Source organism: Quercus lobata, chromosome 3, assembly GCF_001633185.2.
Source record: "Quercus lobata isolate SW786 chromosome 3, ValleyOak3.0 Primary Assembly, whole genome shotgun sequence".
In the NCBI taxonomy this organism is placed as follows: Eukaryota; Viridiplantae; Streptophyta; class Magnoliopsida; order Fagales; family Fagaceae; genus Quercus; species Quercus lobata.
The window spans coordinates 20158691-20180859 of record NC_044906.1 but is presented as its reverse complement, the minus strand read 5'-3'; the positions used below and the strand labels follow the sequence as shown (position 1 = coordinate 20180859).

Below are 22169 nucleotides of genomic sequence, written 5' to 3'. Positions count from 1 at the left end.
GCTGCTGCCAGTCAAGGGCGTAAAGTGAAGAGGTAAAAATAAATAGAATAACTTTTTAGGTGCTAAATAGCTAAATTTTTAGCTCTACTAACGTGGATACTCTAAGCTCTCTTCTAACTCAATTAAAGTTACAATTAACCAAAGATTTGCTTCGGTCTATAGCATCACCAATTAGAGTCATGTATTCAAGGTTGGTCTGTCTTCATAGACACAATGTAATGATGAGTTTTGTGATTTTATGAGTTTTGTGATTTTTGCCCTCCAAAGTGGCATGACATTTATAAAGACTGAAAAATGTAGGACACTCCAATTTTTTATTTTGCATTTCTTTCCAATTTTTGTCAACATTCAGCTTCGTGATGAACTCATAATTTATTGAGGAATATGGGGCTGCGAGGATAGATATGTATAGTAGTATAATTTAACTAAAAAAAATGGAGATTAGGTACCCGTTTGGTTTCAGCGTCTGTGCATCTGCGTTTTCATTTTCGGCGTTTTCCTCTTTTTTTTTTTTTTAGCCTACATTTGTTGACTTTTTCACGGTGAAGAGTGCACCCGTGTACTATTTACGGACCCACAAATTCTACTTTTCAGCAACTTTTTCATTAAAAATGGGTCCCACAGTATTATTCACACATTTAAAAATTATTTTACTTCCGTGTTTTCAGTTTTTAGTTTCAGTAAAATAAGTTGTATCCAAACAGACCTTAGAAGTATTCACTCCACGTTAAAAAAATTGATATGAGCAAAAAGTATAATATTAGTCTAATTTGTAGAAGTGTGATTGGAATTAAGAATTTTATCAATTTAAAAATTATAAGAGATGAAGATAAGAACAAAAAAAATAATTTATTTTTAAAAAGATTTTTAAAAAATTGTGCACTATATATATAACCAAAGTTGAGAAAATTAAATTTTAAAATTGACCTCTAATTTTGTACCACGTATCCTATCTATTTTTTTTAAAAAAAAATATTTGTGCTAAATGAGTATGAAGAGTCCAAAATAAATGGATTATTTGCTCAAAAAAAATATATAAATAGATTATGTGGGGACCGGTTAGTCACTAAAATTATTAAAGTCAAGTTAATTGGGCCTGTGGCCCATCCGAGGATACAAATCTGTCCAAGGAGGTCCATATCAGATTGTTGGGGTAACCAAACGAAAGGAAGAGTGAATATCACGAAAGGTGAGTTTAGTATTTGTCTGAGAACAAAATCATTCTCAGCAATATAAGTCCAAAGACGATTAGAACGCTATCTTTGTTACAAACATATTTTGGAGTTACGTTACCACTAAAGGTGGGATAAGGGACCAATGATAAGAAAGAGAAGGCAAACAAATATCTATAATAACAGTTGCCTCCGCATTAATTGCCTCTCAACCAACTCTCTGGCCACATTAATATGGGGGTGATGCCTGAACAGTGATGAAGCAGTCTTACAGCTACTAGTAGGAGGTTCCAGAAGGTATTAGATGGGACAAAAAGAGATCCCCTGAATCCAGCCTATACGTGTGTGGTGAAGATGGTATGAAGGGGACAGTATATAACATGAAAGAAAAGCATGCAGAAAGGAATCAAAACAAAAAAAGAAAGACACAAGGAACACTCATGAAAAAAGATTAGAAACCAAAGAACTGTACTTATTTCAAAGAAAAACAAATTGTGATATCAGTGCTAATCCATATATAAACGTGATGTTGAATCGTTTTACTTTTAAAAAGTTAATCTAGTTCTTGAACACTCACGCTCTACAAATTTTATTGTTTGGGCCTTTAACGTACGGACCCAAGACCAGTTTGCGATTGTTACGAATTGAGTCCTTACAGATTATAAAAAAAAAAAATCATATATTTAATTTTATATCTAAAATGAAAAGAAAAGAGGGTTTGAAAGGTTTTGTTTTTCTAACTAAAAATAATCTAAGTATATTTACATAATACAAATAAATTTTTTTTTCAAAGAAGGATATAATACAAATAGTTCGTCACTTACTAGGTAGAAACTTATATATATATATATATATATTATATGCACAACTTTTAAACTAGTTTAGTAATTTATGATAAAAGGATTTAATTTACTAATTAAACCTCTCTCTTTTTTGGTTTAGAAATTTAAACCTCCTATTTAAATGTTGCTAAGGTTTTAATTAAATAGTAATTCTATCTATTTTGTCCCAAAAAAAAATAGTAATAAACTAATAATAATACCAAAACTGAAGTACCTTAAAAAAAAAAAAAAGTCTTAATCTACAAATACCAAAAAGCTGGAGTGCATATGTGCAAAAACATGTTATTCTTGGTGAACCCTTTAAACCTCTCTCAAGCCTAAACTCCGCCACTGTCCCCAACAAGAAACTCAACGATCAAGCTGTGCCCTCAGAGTTCAAAGTTCCGACAAAGTTTCACCACACAGACATACAAGGTTTGTTTTCTTTAACTATTCCATCAATCTCTTTTTATTACTTAGCATTGTTTGGCAATATTATCCATGTAGAATGGTGGGATTTTTTTGGTTTTTAGTTTTTCCCCAAATAGTGAATAGTATAACACTAAAAAAATTTGCTTCCATTTATTTTTGCAATCAAGGAGAGTACTTTTACTGAGGTTTTATGCTTTCCTTTCCTTTTCTTTTGGTTTGCAGGTCATTTTACATTGCTGGGTTTGCCCTTTCTTAGAAAATGGTATGTAATTTACTGTGCTGATTTAGGGTTAAGGCTTTGTATTTTGGTTCCTTTTTCCATGATGTTGAGACCCTTTTTTGTTTTTTGGTTGATTTGGCTGGTGGGTTTTGTATCAGCTCCCTCTTTCATTGCTCAAGACTGCTCAAGGGCATCCTATGGTAAGAAATTTCTCTCTATGGATTTTATTTGTGTTTCACATTGTACGGCTGTTTGGTTGCTGAGTAAATGTAAGAAGAGGGCAGAACCTTTTTTTTTTTTTCAAATTTAATTTTGGTTACTTGGGAATAGTTGGGATACTATAAGTTTTAAAATAAAGGGCAAAAAATAAAGGATTATACACGAAATTTGATAACTTAGCATTGTTTAAGTAATTTCCTAGGTTTTGAAACCAAAAATATTGCATAGATTGTTGTTCAGAACAGCATAAAGGTACTTTCTGAATGCTAATAGATATGACTGTATTTTTCTTTGTCCTCCTTATCTTAAGGATCCAAAGGGATTTGTATGGTGTTAACCAAATCTAAATTCATGTAAAAGACAAATTTTATCCTAATTACTCTTTTTTTTTGGGTGCTAGTTAGTCGAGCTGAAAAGTGGTGAGACTTACAATGGACATTTGGTGAATTGTGATACATGGATGAATATCCATCTTCGAGAAGTCATATGTACCTCAAAGGTAATTATTCTTGAACCATACATATAATTGTCATATTTAATTATTTATTTTTTTCTGTAAATCAAGTTTTATAATCTTTTGTGGCTTGCGATTACACTTAAGGGTTGAAATGATGATGTAGGATGGAGATAGATTTTGGAGAATGCCTGACTGTTACATTCGGGGGAATACTATTAAGTATCTTCGGGTCCCAGATGAGGTATTTTTTATACATTCAACTTTTATCCTTAATCTGTAATGGTTTTTTTGTTCCCCTGCGTCTTTTGTATGCTTCTTTTTATATTAAAACACTGTGAGCGTTCCTTTCTGTGTCTCTCTCTGGAATGATGCAGCTTAGCCAAATCAGACATCAATGTGCTCCATAAGGTGCTGTCATCAAAGCTTGTCTTGGTTGTTATTGAGTTTCATTCTGGTTCTCTTGCGTTCCTTGATCAAGCTTTGGGTCACATGCCTTTTGTAGAAGCGCATCTGTGTGATGTTAAAAATGGAGATTGGATGTTCACTGACCAGAGTCTTCCCTTTTTATTTCATTATTTCCTTTTCATTTAACTGTTTTTTTTGCCGGGGGGAAGGAGGGGAGAAAGGGGGGGGGGGGGGGTGGGGGTGTTTAGTGTGACTAGGTTTACTTGGTGGGAAATGATCCAATATTTTCTGAAAATGGAGCCTTGTGCACAACATAGTCTTCTTAAAGCTGTTAGCATAGATCATCTAGTACTTTTGTATTTTTCTGTTATTTTCCCTTTTGCCACATTGATTCCTGCCAGTTTTTAGCATTTGCTTAAGCCCAGAGTTACTTCCAGTCAATATACTGGATCTTTTGTTTCATCAGCTTTTGGAAATTCATCTTTCTTTAGTCTGTAATCATTTACTGGGGAATATTTGTTGCATTGTTGGGAAAATGTTTCTGACAGACTGGGTGTATTTTGTGTTTGCTTTCTGCTGTGTAGTAAGCAAATGATTTAGACTGTGTGCTGTTAATTTATTTCTTCCTTTTGTTCTAAATTTGTTTTGATGAATTATATTAGTTTCATAGTCCAAAGGACTTAATTGACTCCTCTTTCAATGTTTGCTGTCTTGTTAGGTGATTGATAAAGTTCAGGAGGAGTCCAAGACCCGTGCAGGTATGGTTTGGTGGCTACACACACACACACAAAAGGAGAAAAAAGATGGAGTAATATCAAATAAGGATTCATTTCTGTGACATTAATTACTGAACCGTTTTACCTATATAATAATCAATCATATTGATTGCCTATGCTTAATTACAGCATTGAGCACCATCTCTGTTATTTCAAGTTCTGTAGTAGAGTTGGTTCTGATATTCTAGATTTCAGTTTAAATTGGTTAGGTTACAAAGAAATTGACCAGAGCCTACTTTCCTCACTAGTGTCATTTCTGGTTTGGAAGAACTACTTTGATTTGTATGCAATTATTTGTATGACTGACTTTGTAACTGGTGACTTGTTCAGATAGAAAGCCACCTGGTGTGGGGCGTGGAAGGGGAAGGGGTAGAGAGGAAGGTGGTGGTGCAAGGCAAGTGAAAGGCATTGGGCGTGGTGGAGATGATGCAGGTGGCAGAGGCATGGGTGGAGGTCGGGGTAGAGGAACTTCCGCAGGCAGGACTGGTGGCAGCAGAGGTATCAAATACCAAAGAGCTTTGTTCCTGGCTTTCTATAATTTATGCCATAACAAATCCATAGATTGTTTCATGAATTTTCTTAAAGCACACTTTATTTGCTTCAATAATCAGTTATAAGAATTTAAGTCTTAAGCATCATCACCATGGTAGTTCCAACAAAAACACATGTTGGGTACCAGTCATAGCTGGTATACCCACACATGGCTCATATAATTGAATATCCTGTCAAAGATTCAATAATAGAACTTTGTTGCAATATGATTTACTGGGTGGGGGCATTGTCATCTCATTTTGTAATAAGATGATTGCCACTATATAAGTCTCTTTTCTCTGCACCTGCACACATTTTTAATGTGAATTTGAGGGAGGATTAGCAATCTTTTTAGGATGACTAATGGATTCTCTTTGTGGGGCAGGTGGACGTGGACGTGGCTGATAAAAATTTAAGGTGTTGGGATGGGTAGCTGCTGCCCTGGAAGGCACCTTGTTTCCTTCTTTAAGGGCAAGATATGTCTTAAGTAACAGAGCCAGAGAGAAGATCTTTCCCTTACTACACAAGTGATTGGGGGTGCATGCTGACTGCGTCCATGTAACAGATTTTTAGTATAGCTTTTTACTTAATTGCCCTTTTTATGCAAAAGGTCATTCGTAGAAGCAAACGGTACAATCTTTCTTGAAGTTCCTTTCAGTGTGAACACCCGTATTAACTTATCAGAGACTTTTTCTCAACATTGTACATGTGAATGAATTACTGTTGATGGTGAATATGGTTTGAGAAACAATCTATATTGCATGACTGATCTGGTGGATGTCAATGTGTGGCTAATGGTTTAATGCATAAACCTTGCCATATTAAAAGGAATTACATCTCCTAGCCTAATGAGTTGTGAGAAGCAAAATCTCTTAGGTCTCGCAAATCAATTATGGCTTAAAGCAATGCTGCATTTGTAGTGTTGAGATTTGACCTATCTCAATATCAAAATTCACTGGGTTTTAATACTTGTTAGTTGGGTTTCAATGTCCAATTGAAAGTATAAATAGCAGTGAGTGACTCATAGCAAGTACTAGACATTTAGCCTCATTGAGTTTCCTTAAGGTTAAAGGTCAATAGCAAGTGTGATGTTTTGATTCCTTTCCCGTGTCACTGACTCACTAGTTAAGAAGTAGCTGTGGTTGTAGTCAATGTCTAATTTCTAATAATAGGACCGAACTGGGTGTCCAACCATGAAACTGGAAATAGTCATTTAAAAGGGGCTAGTCAATTTCAACTGTAGACTGAAGTAATATAAAATCAATGTTACCAATGCAAAATCATTCCAAAATCAAGAAAACGAGTATATATAATTTCAAATTAGGAGTATGAACAACTCTTGTACAGATTTATAAATTCTTTAATCAAAATATGAAGATGAAACTTGTACCCTTAATTTGAAGAAATCAACAGTTATTTTCATAATTCTTTTTATGTTTTTTGGTTAAGAGGAATAATATTAACAACAAAACTAAGGCTCAAACAGAGCAACAGAACAAAGCCTGTTCAAATACAAGCCATTGAAATCAAAATCTAACAAAATGGAAATGTCCATAGGAGGACTTTCAAAAACAATAAACTCATCTTCTTGAAGGCCTCCCATCCTAGCTAAAGCATCCGCACAACGGTTTGCTTCCCAGAAAATATGCTTGAAACGAATTTGAGGGATTTGCTGGATCAAGTGTCTACAATCATCCAAGAGAGCAGAAGCAAAGATATTAGTATACTTCGCGTTTGCAACAACATCCACAATAGACTTTGCATCCAGCTCCACCTCTACTGCTAATATGCTGCGATTAACACATAGCTTAAGACCGTCTCTAAGAGCCCATAGTTCAACAAGAAAACTTGTTGTAATTCCTATTTTGCGAGCAAACCCAGCTACCCATCCACCCTCTTCATTGCGAATTAAACCCCCTCCCCCTGCCAATCCCAGATTTCCAAGGGAAGAGCCATCCGTGTTTAACTTCAACCAACCTGCTTCAGGCTTAGACCATCTGATAGGCCTAACAATTTTAACAATGGGCTCCTTAGCTGACGCAGCACAGAAATTGTACTCAAAAGCCCTTTGGACTATTTCCTTTGCCAAATGGGGGTTCGGCCCAAGACTCGTGAAGACCATGTGATTCCTGCGCTTCCAGATTAATCAAACAGCAAAAAGAAATTGAATACTCCAGGGAATGTGTAGCTGACCTGTGAGTTTATTGTTTGTGCTATTGACTTTTAACCACTCCTGAATGTCTCTTTCAAAGAAGTGATTGTCCACATCACACACTCCCAATTGACTCCAAATATGCTTCACAACTTCGCAATCCCTTAGAGCATGCAATATGGACTCATTGGCTGAATGACACAGAGGGCAGGAGCTCTCAGGAACAATTCCCCTTGAAAGGAGACAATCTTTTACTCCTATACTATTATGCAAGCAAAGCCAAACAAAGGATTGAATTCTGGGCAGGATCTTTACTTTCCAAATCCAGCTCCCCTCAAAATGAGCACCAATACCCACCCTAGTAGCTAACTTATAGGCAGACCCAATATTGAAAGTACCATGCTCTGAATCTATCCAAGTTAACTTATCCCCTCCTCTCGAAGCCAAAGCAACCGGAATTGCCTGAAGCTCAAGTTTTGTTTGATCTGGAAAAACAAAAGGAATTTTTGTCCAATCCCATCCACCAACAGAGACAACATCCCTCACTCTTAGATCCATCGCTTCTCGGGTCAAGGGGCCCTGAATGGCTTGCCGGAGAGAGCCCATCTTAGTCCAGTTATCATTCCAAAGGCTAAGATTACTTTCCCTTCCAATGGTCCATCTAACTCCTTTTTGAAAAACCTCAGCTCCCTTTTTCATTGCAGCCCACACCCTAGAGCAAGGCAATCTGTCTCTATTACTTGAATTAATTCTTCTAGTGCTACAATATTTACCTTTAAGCACCTGAGCCCATAAAGAACTTCCTTCTGACTGATATCTCCAGTTAAGCTTTGCTAGAAAGGCCAAATTCCTTCCCTTAGCCGACTGGATCCCTAAGCCACCCTCCTCTTTAGTCTCAGTAACCTTTTCCCAGTTCACCCAATGAGTCTTTTTTGCCATTTCCGAGGAACCCCAAAGAAAATTCCTATTTACTCTATCAATGCCCTCATAGATTTTGCCAGGTAAATAAACACATTGCATAACATAATTAGGGATAGTAAAAGATACATGCTTGACCAAAACCGCTTTACCTGCCAAAGAAAGGAGGTTAGCCTTCCAGCCTGAAAGCTTCTGCTTCACCCGATCCAAAACAAAGTTGAAATCATTAGCTGAAGGGCCAGAATGTTTTATGGGAATGCCGAGATATTTTCCAATATTTGGGGTAGACTGGAAGCCCAAAATATTACACAGAGAAACTCTCATGTCCCTATCCACATTTGGCGAAAAATAAACTCTAGATTTCACCTCACTAACTGTTTGCCCAGATCGATCACAGAACTCATCTAACACCTCTCGGACAATGGTGCAATTCGCATGGTCAACTCTAGCAAATAGCACTAGATCATCCGCAAAGAAAAGGTGAGAGAAAGCCAAACCTCCCCTAGTTGATTTCATAGGGTTCCAGCTCTTAGAACTACACTGCGCTTCAATGAGGTGACCAAGCAATTCCATACATATAATGAAGATGTACGGAGATAAAGGGTCTCCTTGCCTAATTCCTCTAGATGGCAGAATTTGATCCAACCTTGCTCCATTTAATAAGATAGAGGTATTGACCGAAGAGATGCAGCTCATGATAAGCTTAATAAGCCCTTGAGGAAGATTTATTCTGGTAAGCATCTCCCTAATAAAGCTCCACTCGAGCTTGTCATAAGCTTTCTCCAAATCTATTTTGATTGTCATATACCCAACCTTGCCCTTCCTTCTACTCACAGCATGGATTAGTTCTTGGACTAAGATGGCATTGTCCGTACCCCTTCTACCCGGAACGAAAGCAGTCTGAAAAGGAGAAATAACTTGGTCAAGCAGCGATCTCAATCTTGCAACTATTACTTTCGACACAATCTTATACACCGTGTTGCAGAGACTAATTGGGCGGTAGTTGTTAAGAGTTTCCGGGCCAGGAATTTTGGGAATGAGAGAAATAAGGGTACTATTTAAGACCTCCAGAACTTCTTTCAACAAAAAAAATCTTCTTAACTTCCTCCATAACAGACCTGCCTACTACGAGCCAAAACCGATGGAAAAAACCAGCGTGGAGACCATCAGGCCCAGGGGCCCTGAAAGCTTTTAGGGACCAAAGACCTGCTCTAATTTCCTCATCGGTAACCTCTACATCAAGATTGTCCCGGTCCTCATCAGTGATACAAGCATGCCAGGTGCTATCCGGTTGAATATGACGAGGAGCAGAACAAAGAGACGTACTGTACAACTTAGCAAACCCATTACGGATCACCTCCTTCACCTTGCTTTCATCATGCACCCATTCTCCAGTGTTAGACATGATAGCACTTATAGTGTTTCTCTTCCTTCGAACCAAAGTTGAGATACGGTAGAAGGAGGTGTTATGATCACCAAACATCATCTAGTTCACTCTAGATTTCAAAGCCCAAAGTTCCTCTTCTTGGCTGAGAACACAAGCCAGCTCAACATGGAGATGCCTTTCCAACATAACAAGATTTTGAGACGGCCTAATAGCTAAACTTCTCTGAATTCCATCCAACTTGGCCATAATCCTTCTCTTTTTTGCAAAGATATTACCAAAATGGACTTTATTCCATTCTGAGGCATCCTGCAAAAATTTAGCAATAGCATCTTGAAGGTGAAGGCCTTGACTCCAAGCTTGCTGGACAACCCTAGGGAAGGAGGGGTCAGAAAGCCAGAAGCTCTGGAACTTGAATGACATATTAGGTTTGGACCACTCAGAAGGCCTGGTTTCCAGAAGAACCGAACAGTGGTCTGAGTGACAGCGAGTTAGGTGGGTAACCTTAGCTTCAGGGTAGAGAGTGCACCAACTAGAATTTACAAAAAATCTATCTATTCTTTCTTGGATGAGAATGTGGGCATCTTTACGATTGGCCCAAGTAAACCTAGAACCTGAGAGCCCTAGGTCTATCATATTACATCTGTCCAGATAGTCCTTTAGAAGGAGAGACCTCCTGATGCTGACATCTCTTCCTCCTAACTTATCAGCACTAGAGAGAGGCTCATTAAAATCCCCTGCAATAACCCAAGGCATGCTATGCAACTCCGCAACATTTATTAGATTATTCCACAGAATAGACCTTTCAGCAAACTTAGGACTAGCATAGATAGTTGAAAATAACCAAGACAGATTGGAATTACGTACCTTAATGGTAACATGAATTTCCTGCTCTGTTTTTTCCATAAGAGTAACTTCTACTTTGTCTGAATTCCAAAGAAGCCATAATCCCCCCGTACGGCCAATCATATCCGTATGAATCGCTCCATCAAAAGGCAATCTATCTGTAATGCCTTTTGCTCTCTCCTCTCCCAAATGAGTTTCCATAACCACAAAAACCGCCGGATCATGAACACGAGCCAACTCCTTCACATGACTTTGAAAATTGGGTTTTAATGCACCCCTGCTATTCCAAATGATGTAATTCATTAAAAAACACGACAAAGAAAATCAGACCAGCACCAAGCAGATAGAGACACTTATCAACAAGAGGTAAAGGCATGACCTCCTTCCTCAAGCTCCATACCCTCTGTTTCAGCAACTCCATGATCCGCCCCTCCCATGAGCACCACATCACAAGCCGTTGAATCAATCCCAACCAGCTCTCTTGCCGACTCCCCAGTGACTTCACTACACACCATATGCCCATCGGCACCTCCATCAAGCTTGCTGGACCCACGAAGCCCGGAGCCTCTACCCTCACACTCCTCTCTGCCATAATTCCCTTGAAACTCAAAGCTCACCTCCGGCCAAGGCGTGGTTGACAGCAGCGAATTTCTTCCCTGAATTGGCTTGCTCGTGTTATCAAACTGATGTCGATTTGCCTGAGGAAGGTGACTCACGAACTGAATTGAAGAGGAAGGGGCTTGGCAGCTACCAGCTTTGGTATGAGGATTAACTGAATAAGCCCTAGCTCGTGCAAAGGCTTTCTTACCTTTGACTGAAGCTCTGCGATCCTCTTTACTCAAATGGCCATCCTTGCACATGCCCACTTCATAAAACTTTGGGCTTCTTTCCAAAGCAACATGGGCCTGATGAAAATCAAGGCTACTTACTTTTGGACCAGCATCAGATAAAGGGGCTTCAATGTTGGGCTTTGATGGCAACAGTTTCCTCTTGAACTCTCTAGCCGGCCCATCATTGGCCTTAAAATTCTCCACCACGTTACTGAACCTTGCTTCATTCCCATTCTTTCTCAGCTCATGCTTTAGGCGATCGTTGTCCATACCATTGTAGGCCCCTTCACTACCCTGGCGCTTAATCCCATTCTTCCTACATGCTACAATAGTCTAAGGTCTATATGTACCTGCCTGAACCTCCTCGCGCCCACTCTCATGCATGATCTTGTTGGATTCAACCTCGGGCCCCACATTGTCAGGCACACGCTCATCGCATGGCTGGTCATTTAAAGTCCCATTCTCCTTCATTTCAGACGCCGACGGCGATGACTCAACTTAGATTGTGTACAGGCAATTTTCTTTACGGTGTCCAATTCTTCCGCAAGAAAAACACAAGCTCTGTAAGCCTTCGTAACAGATGGTTTGCTCGCATTTCCCGATTAAAACTGCAGTGGGCAGTGGTTTATCCACATCCACTTGAACACAAATCCTTGCATATCTACCTCTCATTTCCATAGCAGTGTGTGAATCTACCCGCAAGACATTACCGATGGATTTACCAATATGAATGAGAGCCTCAAGATTATAGTATTCAATTGGTAGTCCTTTTAGCCGTATCCAAACAGCTATTGATGTGACGTTCGCCAACGCCGGTCGAAAGTCTGGTTCCCAAGGTCTAATGGAAAGGAAGTTTTCCCCAATGAACCAAGGGCCTTTTCTAAGAACAGCTTCATAATCGTCTTTTAGAGAAAAACGAGTAAGATAAAACCCATGCTCCAAATCGACACAGTCCAACCTCTCAGCCGGTTTCCATAAAGAAAGAAGCCTATTATGCAGAAAGTTAAGCCCCATCGATCTGCCATACACCTTAACAATAAGAGCTTTTGACCATGGTGTTCGGATACGCTTCTTAAAATCACTTGAGAACTTGATAGCAACAAGCCCCTCACACAGATTCTCCGCTTCTTCATCCGATTCCGCTTCATCTTCCATGAGCTCACCAAAGCAAAAAGCCTGCGTGAAAGCACCAGGAATCTCTCCTATAAGCTTGTCTCTGAATGTAGCCGATCCATTCCATGGCCCCTGACCGTGGTTAGGTGATGACGGACCTGACCCCATTTCCTCCCTGAATCCAGCATGCTTCACGTCTTTTACTTTTTTATTACTACGAGCTAGCTCTTCTTGTTCTTCTCGTGAGAGTGACAGAGAAGGAGAGCTCATTTTAGTTACCTTTCATAATTCTTTTTATAAGTCTATTGACATAACTCTTTCCATAACTTACTGAAGTGATAGATTATGAGCGGTAAACAAACACTTTTATATGGATTTACTAATTTTTTTTCACTACTCACAAATATTATGATTCTTCAAAAATGTTACGATTAAATTCTTAATTTAGTCTTTCAATTATTATGTAGAGTTCAATTTCAAACACTTAACCAATTTATTGTGTCAATATCATTCCTTAACTTTCAAAATCAAGTCAAATCCATTCTTTTACTTTACAAAAAAGTTTAGCTCCAATCCAGTTTTAAGGAATCTCCTTTAACCTATTATATGGTTATTTATAAAATTATTTATATGTACTATTTAAACAGGTTACATTACTTATTAAAAAAAGTCTTGTGACTCAAACTATAAATAAATTATCTCTTCAATTGCTAAATAATGAGTTGAAAGAGGATAACATCAAACTAATTTGGAGCTAAACTTTTTCTTTTCTCTCCATTAGAATTTTGAAATAATTATCTCACAAATAGAGTACATATTGAAAACACACTTTACAACTATTTTCACCAACACTATTGTCAAATAATTGCATTAATTTTAAAATAATAAAAAAAGAATAATTAAATTAACTGGATTTTGAAAGTTACACTATGACAATATTGGCACAATTAATAATCAAGGAATCAAATTGAATTGTCAACTAATTGAAGAACCAAATAAGTAATGACTTTTGTTGATGAATGCATTTATGGAACAAATTAGAGTGTATATAACCTTCTGTTAAATAATGTTTTTATACATGTTTTTTCAAAATAAGGTCAAATACGAAGAAAAAATAGTAGGCGAATGCATGCCCCTAAACTAGACCGATTAGTCATCTATAGAATCTATTCTATCAACATTTCTACGGTCACAACAAAAATTCACAATACTCTTAATTTATTTACCACATCAGATGTGAACCATTAAGGCTGTGTTTGGTTCGCGTAAAATCATTTCCGGAAAATATGCTATTTTCCGGAAATGCTATTTTCCGGAAAGGAAAACGTTTTCATGTGTTTGTCTGTCACAAAATTCATTTTACGGAAAATTAATTTTGGTGTTTGGTTCGTTTAATCAGTTTACCAGAAAATACATCAAATCCGGTGAAACGCTCGTTCGACGAGCGTCCGACGAGCGTCCGACGAGCGCGCTCGTCGATCGACGATCGTGATGGACGAGCGCGCTCGTCGATCGACGATCGCGATCGACGAACGCGCTCGTCGATCGCGCTCATCGATCGACGAGAGACGAGCGCGCTCGTCGATCGCGATCGTCGATCGACGAGAGACGAGCGCGCTTGTCTGTGCTCGTCGATCGCGTCGCTCGATCGACGATCGCGATCGAGCACCGCGCCGCTCGTCGGCACGATCGTCCCTCTCTCTCTCTGATCTGGGCTCTCTCTTCTCTCTCTCTCTCTCTCTCTTTTTCCGGAAGTCAATTGAAGTGAAAATGAAGACAGAAATCATTTTCCGTGGTCAAGGCTGAAAATTTCGGTCAACAGGAAATCAATTTCCGGAAAATAATATTTTCCGTGACAGCCAAACACAGAATTTTCCGAAAATTGATTTCCGGAATTGGTTTGAAGTCGATTCAAACGCACCCTAAAACAAATTTAAAATTATGGATTGCGGTAGGTAGAACCAATTGTGAGGTGGCAGACAAATTAGAAGATTTCGTGATCCTAACTTTATTTCTATCTTATCAAGCTATTAATCCAACTAAAAGTCCTATTACAAATACTGTAAAATCACCAACTTCTTCGCATCTTACACAAAAATACATGAATGGTGTGAAAAGTTCAGTATAGCATCCGCTCTTGATGATACCTCTTTATCGTCAGACCAAGACATCAATCAATTTTTGGTGTAGGCGGAGATTGAACCCCAGATCTCTTATACAACCATCAGAGACTTTACCAGTTGAGCTAACTGAAACTCACCGCTCTAAAATACTGTTTATTTACCTATTTATACTGTTCATGTTTCATGAATATTGAAATAGGCACCGGTAAAAAAAAAAGGGATGAAAACGCAAACGTGATTGACCAAAAAAGCCAATCCAAACGCTACCTATTGTCATTATCTTCCACGTATGTATGATTATTATTCCAAAATATTACACAATAATTAAGAAAATAATTAGTATATATATATATATATATTTAGAATAAGACAATAACAATAATTAAGAAAGAAAGATACGCCGGACATATCATATCATATGAATCTTTGGTCACACTTTGCTGGTTTGTTTGACCAATGACCATATATGTTGGGATTATGGGATAGTGTACAACTCAACTTAGAAGCAATAAAATTCAATTTCAACAAAAAGACAGAGTTAGAGTTAGAGAGAGCTAAACATTATTCACAGTTGAGTTCAGAACTCAAAAAAACACACACACACACACACACACTGAAAATGGCAGAAATCAAAGCCGATACTACGACTCATCACCAGAAGCAGCTCCCAGTTACTGTATCGGAATCCGATATATCGGAGCAAAAGCCCCAGAAACCAAAGCGTGTCGCTTCCCTCGACGTCTTTCGAGGCCTCACTGTTGCGGTACATATTCTTCATTCATATATATACCATTAACTTAAGGCCTTAATTACTTATTATTATACTTCTTTCTTCTTCATTTTATATGTTGAAATTTAATTGTCTGCCTCATTAATTTTCGCTGCATGTAATTTTTTTTTTTGTTTTTGAATATTTAATATTTTAGCACCTAGTTGTTACTTTTTTTATAATAAATTTTTTTACTTTTTATTAATAAAAAGACATATTATTTACTACTTCTTTTTCTAGTTCAAAATTAAAAATTAAAAAATAAAATCATTAATGATATTGGGTATTACATTTTTTTTTTTTTTAAATTTCATTCTAAAATAATAATTAAAAAAAAAAATGTGTTACTACATTTAATGTGTTACTCATTCTCTCTATAAGCAATGCAAGAGAGAGATTTTATTTCTTGTCCCCCTACAAATTGTTATGGCAATAATTTGTGATGGCCGTGCAACCTTGCTTTTGCATGAGTTCTTCACTAACACTATTTATATTAAGCATAAATTACGATGAAAGATTTTGTATGTCTTGATTTATTGTTTTTCTTTTATTGCGTCTTTTGGTGGTGGGTTTATTGATGAAAAGTGAAAAAAGTGATCTTAAAATATAGTACTTTATCCATACATAAAAAATAAAAATAAAAATAAAGTAAACTAATTTATTTTATGTAAGGTGACATATCATTTTTTTTTATAAGGATCTTGATTCATTATTTAGTTTTTGGAAAACAATAAAAGTAATAAAAGAAATTGAAGTTCTACTTTTGAAAAGATTGGAGACAATATAAAAAGAAAAAAAAAAAAAAAGACATCAATTGGGGTGCTGTATACATGTCATACTCATACCTACCGTGTCACGTTATAATTTTCCAAAAATTGCTTGTTTTGCCATGTCGTACCCGTATCTGTATTGAGAAGTTGTTCTATGTATATTGATAGTCAAAACTATACAAGGGACTAGCTTAATATAAGCAATTAAGTGGGCATAGGAGTGAAGTATATGAGTGATATATAAGTATGTGTGTATTAAAAGTAATATGAGTTCAAGATAAGTAAAATACAGTGAGCCTAGAGCCCGTTGGGCTTGTACATTAACAAAATTGCAACACTTTACTAGCACTTATTATGCCATATAGTTTTGAAATACAGAGTACTTTTATTATGTCCTCTTTGGTAATTTCTCACCTCTAAGCGTGTGTTTGGGAGAGGATGTTTGCATGTTTTGCGTGTTTTGCGTTTGGGAGAGGCAGTGTTCATGGACCAGCCATGAAGTGAAAAACGCAATAAGTTTTCAGCAAAAAATTTTCAGTTTTCAGCAAAATAAGCGGTATCCAAACAAATCCTAAAGCTATTTATCAAGTTGGTTACAATCGATGTATAAGTTTCAAAGCAGAACTGTAGTTTACCAAATGCTAAAAGGCACAATTTTTCAATAATAGATTTTGTACTTATTGAGTTTTAATTGTTAAATGTAAAATCTTATTTTAATGATTTAATCAATAACATATTGTGTATTTTTTGGACTGTTCATGAAGTCTAATAAAGGATTGGTTAAAACAGTATACATTGAATTGTAATTTCTATTTTTTTAAGCTTGCATGTCATGTGCATTGTAGTTGATGATTTTGGTAGATGATGCTGGAGGAGAATGGCCTATGATTGGGCACGCACCATGGAATGGTTGCAATCTTGCTGATTTTGTGATGCCATTCTTTTTGTTCATTGTTGGAATGGCCATTGCACTTTCTCTCAAGGTTGGTTTATATACTGTTTCCATCCAACTTAAGAAGAAGGTTACATGAAATGGTTATCGGTATGCATTCATTCTTGTATCTTCTTTTGTCCAGAGAATACCAAACCGGCTTTTGGCCATAAAAAAGGTGCTTCTTAGGACTTTGAAGCTTCTCTTTTGGGGTCTCTTACTGCAAGGTCAGTTTTTATATATATATATATATATATATAGCATTACTGTCAAATTTGGAGAGAGTATATAATAAATAATGATGACTGATTTGAAGGAAAGGTTTATCTGCAACTTTTTACTGTTCCTTTCCAATTTCAATTTAGTTAAAACTTATTCATCAAAGTAAATTATTATAACATACAAGCATCACCATTTTCTGAGAGAATGTTTCCAGAAAAGTAAACCAAGCTGCACAAAATATGTTATGTTCTCAAATTTCAGATCTTTAACCTAGTCATTGCATGATTCATTGGACATACACAAAGCACTCCCAGAGCTGATGTCATCGCTTGCTAAGTGTGCATCTGTACACCAACCCTCATTCATCTAGCAAACCACAATGTAATTTTTAATTGACACAGGAAAAGATAGTACTTAAGAAAAAATGAGCAATACTTTTATCAAAATATCTTCTTTTATGCTGAAAACTTGACACATTATCTGTAGTGCATTCCTGGGGAAAAAAAATTAAGAAAGAACAAAAATTAGGCTCCGGACCTTCTTTGATGTTAACTTGGCTTCATTATGTTATGAAGGAGGTTATTCTCATGCTCCTGACAAACTAACATATGGTGTTGACATGAAAAAGATAAGGTGGTGCGGCATTCTGCAGGTAATATTGATGTTGGCTACAAACCTTAGTTGTATGGGGAATGAATCCATGCAGTAATTCTTTCATTCTTTCTAGAGAATTGCTCTTGCATATTTGGCGGTTGCACTGGTGGAAATCTTTTCAAGAGGTGCACAAGCCAAGGATCTTGCGTCCAACTGGTTCTCTGTATTCAAGTTGTACTTCTGGCATTGGTAATTTTGTGAAACTGTGCTTGATTTTATACATGTGACGAAACTTTACTATGCTTGTATAAAATACTTTGTCTCTTATAAATTTTCAGGCTGATGGGAGCATCTGTTCTTGTTATTTACTTGTCTGCAATTTATGGGACATATGTTCCTGATTGGCACTTCACTGTCCAAAGTAACAATGGTACTGTCCAGTTAACAGTAAGTCCCAGGTTCCTTTTCTCCCTTTTTTTTTTCAAAAAAAAAAAAAATTAAGAACTTCTATGTAGATATATTGCTATTATCTTTGGTACATGGTTGGAGATGTCATTATAGACCTAATAGTTTTTTGTTCAGCTACTGGCTGATAATAGTCTTTGGTATGAAATAATTAACTTGAGCGCATTTGGATATGGAGAAATTGAAAATTTGAATTCCTTAATCTGCATAACTCAGCGTCACTAAATTTGGAAAAGGCATAAGGTCTTGTCACAATTAGCATCGGTTTTGGTGAAGGGTGCATATCTTTTTCAGTGACACACTTGTTCCATTAATGATTCAACTTTATGAAATGGAATAGCTACCAGGGTTTCTATTGACATGTATATTCTGTTCATTTAAGGTTGCCTGTGGCATGAGAGGAAAACTGGACCCTCCTTGTAACGCAGTAGGATATGTTGACAGAAAAGTGCTAGGACTAAACCACATGTATCCACATCCAGCATGGAAGAGAGCTAAGGTGTGTATCTGTTTTTTTTTTTTTTTTTTTACCTCATATCATTTTATGAATTTGAGTTCACTAGCTTATAGACAGTGTCATTTTAAAATTTTAATCATTCTAATTTTGAAGTGATTCAGGCTTGCACTGAGAATTCCCCATATGAGGGGCCTTTCCGGAATGGTGCTCCTTCATGGTGCTATGCCCCTTTTGAACCTGAAGGAATTTTGAGGTCTGTTAACATCATAACTCCTTCATGTCATTTAAAATGAACCAGTAAACCAAATGCCTCTTGTCTAGATCTAATCAGTGTTTAACCAGTTCTAGCTCTTGTTGAACTAAACAATGGAAATCATAAGGCTTTGCCTTTGGGATTATTAAAAATCAATGGATATCACATAAGGAATTTTCAGGCACATTCACTCCATTAGCACAGCAAAACTATCACTTTGGTCTGTCTAATTGATTTTCAGTTATTCCAGAAGTATAGCGTGTGAATGGCAATACTAAGAACCATTTCAATATAAAATAAGTTGGAGAAGACAGTGACCTATTTTTAAGAAGGCTACCCTGACTCTAAGAGGCAGGCTCTCCTTCTCAGTCGTTTGATTGGAGCAATTTATTGTTATTTTTACACCTGCAGGTTCTTATTTTTAAGCATGAACCTCATGAATGCTCCAATCCTGTGGCTATGATGGGAATCTTATGATGAATGTGCCCCACTATCAATGTAGTATCTGTAAATCTTGAGAATTTATTTTGAACCTTTTCTATTTATGGATGTTTATCTAATTGCAGCTCAATATCTGCTATTCTGTCCACCATCATTGGAGTGCATTTCGGACATGTTCTTGTACATTTTAAGGTGGGTTCTATGAATTCTTGTGATTTATGCCTAACTTATATGTAATATGATCTCTCTTCACTTAATTTTGTCAATTATTACAGGGTCATCCAGCTAGACTGAAGCATTGGGTTACGATGGGTTTTGCTCTCCTCATTTCAGGAATTATCCTTCATTTCACTCATGGTATGAACTGAATGTTCAATATATGCAAATTATCTGTTATCTCCTTGCTTTCTAATGCTTTTCCCCAATGCAGCAATTCCTTTGAATAAACAGTTGTACACATTAAGCTATGTTTGTGTAACATCTGGAGCAGCAGCTTTGGTCTTTTCAGCTTTATACATTACGGTATGCTTATTTTTTTCCACGGTGATTTTTTTTTTTTTTTTTTTTTTCCATATCAATAGGGTACATTATTGATCTTTTGAGTATATTAGACCAATGTTGTTGGAATTAAGGCTTGGTTGAGCTGCTCTCAGTTGAGTATCTACTTGTTGGGAATGTAAGGTTGAGTGACTATACGTCAAGTTTAATATAATCCTATACTGTGTTATATACCAGGTTGATATTTCGGGTTTGAGGTACCTGTTTTTACCATTGGAATGGATTGGCATGAATGCTATGTTTGTCTACGTTATGGCAGCTGAAGGCATCTTTGCAGGATTCATTAATGGGTGGTATTACGATGACCCCCACAATACACTGGTACATCATCTTAAAATGCTTTTACATTTTTACCTCAACATGTCCTGTACAGCCCCTTACTATGTTCAAATAAGAGCCACTGAAAATGATATCAGCTCCCTTCTTCCACTACCAAAGGAAGGGAAATATCCCTGTTCTCTCAAATCTACAAATATTTGTGAGGTGTTCAAAATTTAAAGTTTCATAGTTTCTCTGTTCAAAATTTAAAGGATCATAGCCTGTTCTTTAGCAAGAGAATCTTTTATAATTTTTTCTATGCTGGACTGAGCTCAAATTTGCAGCATGTTTCTAGATTTCACAGAAGTTTCTGTGTGTAAAGAATGTGTTAGCAGTTTTTGCTCATTAGGTTGCAGTTTTTTTTGTTCATTTTACAGAACTGCATATATTTTTTCCTGTCAATATGCACAACTTGTCAAGCTTTGGAACATGTTAGCTCGTTCCAAAACTTGCCAAAACTCCAATGAGGAGGCACTTTTCATTTCCCTTTCTCGCATTCATGACTTTTTTTCTTCCTTTTCTTTTTAATATTCAATGCCATCAACTTATATCTAACTTCCCTGCACATGCATATAATCCTCATATTGGTGGATTCAACCTAATGTATCTTATTGGTCTTGCTTATAGAAACCTGGATAATTGTCTATGAGGTCTGCACCTTGTTTGGCAAATCTGAGCAATCAACCTATACAATTTTAAAAAACAAAAACCCTCTATCAAACTTTAATCATCGTCTTACTCCTCGTCATTTCTTCTTTAATAATCTTTTACTTTATTAGTGTTGTTAATATTTTGCTGTTAAACTGTGACAGGTATATTGGATTCAGAAGCACATTTTTGTTAAGGTTTGGCATTCCAAGAGAGTAGGCATTCTACTCTATGTCATCTTTGCAGAGATACTATTCTGGGGTATCATATCAGGAATTTTGCATCTACTGGGCATATACTGGAAGCTTTAAATTCCATGGTATCGTGGTAGCTAATCTCCACTGTGCTGAACTTAGGCTGCTTGTTCTTGCCTTGATTTCCTTGTAATTTGTTATGCCAGTTTGTTGCAGGCTAGGTAATCAGCCTCTTTATACTGTGTTGCCCTGTATATATTCTTCAGGAATTGTAAGCAAACTAGCTCATTGGTCGTTATATTGTGTTTGATGTTGTTTATCTTTTTAATTTTTTGTCCAAACATTTGGAGATCATTATTAATAAATTGAAAAAGCAAAAATGGAATTGTTATATTTGTTTCTAGTGTTCATTTGCAAATTTGGATAATGTTGAGTTTTGACGGTTTTAATCTTCAACATTAGAACACTAGAACTAGAAGATTCTTCTCTGGTTTTGATTTTATCCTCAACACTCCTCTCGCAATAATTATATTATGCATCCAGTATAGGTATTATCCCTCTTACAGTGTGCTATTGCATATGCTAGATGCATAAGATACCTTCTCAATTTAACAAGCAACAATAAATTTTAAATTATTTTTTATTCATTTATTTAATAGTTATAGTAATGGGGAGGGTGAATCTGAACTTTTTAGAAACACAAAAAGGTATCAATTGAGTTACAAGGAACTCAACATAAACTTTAAATTCTCAAAGATTTAATTTTTGAAATCCAAAACTTTTGTAACCCTAATGCCACGCTATACCAAATAAGGTTTTAAATACTATTCCACATCACTCAAGATTTTAACACCAATAAATGTGAGTTTGGGACAAGATTATAAGCCAACTTTTAGTTTTTTAGTTTTTAGTACAATTTTTTAAAACTTCAATTTTTCTTACTTTTTCTTACCTTTCAAAGTACAAATATATTTTAGTACATTTTTAGCAAAATATATGCAAGAGAACTACTTAAAGGCTATTATTATTATTTAAAGGAAGTTATTATTTATTTATATGATACAACTGAATGGCATCTCATTTATTTATAGAGAGAGGAGATGCATTGAGACATGTGTCCTTTACTTAAATACAAAAAAATAATGATTAT

The 22169-nt window shown here is 36.4% G+C and overlaps 3 protein-coding genes and 1 non-coding gene across 4 annotated transcripts; 3 read left to right on the top strand and 1 right to left on the bottom strand.

The window, feature by feature from the left end:
* The first annotated feature begins 2308 nt into the window (after positions 1-2308).
* Positions 2309-5784, top strand: LOC115978624 (probable U6 snRNA-associated Sm-like protein LSm4). The gene is made up of 8 exons (XM_031100457.1): positions 2309-2428; positions 2648-2687; positions 2804-2845; positions 3265-3363; positions 3485-3562; positions 4445-4484; positions 4833-5000; positions 5419-5784. The coding sequence occupies exons 2-8, from the start codon at positions 2685-2687 to the stop codon at positions 5436-5438; spliced, it is 450 nt and encodes a 149-aa protein (XP_030956317.1). The 5' UTR covers positions 2309-2428; positions 2648-2684; the 3' UTR covers positions 5439-5784.
* On the top strand, positions 3682-3874 carry LOC115983054. Its single transcript, XR_004089858.1, has one exon. It is a non-coding gene; the product is annotated as a small nucleolar RNA snoR127 (small nucleolar RNA).
* A 3805-nt stretch (positions 5785-9589) lies between the features above and the next one.
* On the bottom strand, positions 9590-10636 carry LOC115980522. The gene has a single exon (XM_031102755.1). The coding sequence runs from the start codon at positions 10634-10636 to the stop codon at positions 9590-9592; it is 1047 nt and encodes a 348-aa protein (XP_030958615.1).
* A 4256-nt stretch (positions 10637-14892) lies between these two features.
* On the top strand, positions 14893-21317 carry LOC115978876 (heparan-alpha-glucosaminide N-acetyltransferase). The gene is made up of 13 exons (XM_031100757.1): positions 14893-15162; positions 16784-16921; positions 17015-17096; positions 17667-17743; positions 17819-17934; positions 18024-18132; positions 18533-18649; positions 18769-18860; positions 19427-19493; positions 19577-19658; positions 19732-19823; positions 20037-20180; positions 20990-21317. The coding sequence occupies exons 1-13, from the start codon at positions 15019-15021 to the stop codon at positions 21134-21136; spliced, it is 1407 nt and encodes a 468-aa protein (XP_030956617.1). The 5' UTR covers positions 14893-15018; the 3' UTR covers positions 21137-21317.
* Positions 21318-22169: the final 852 nt, after the last annotated feature.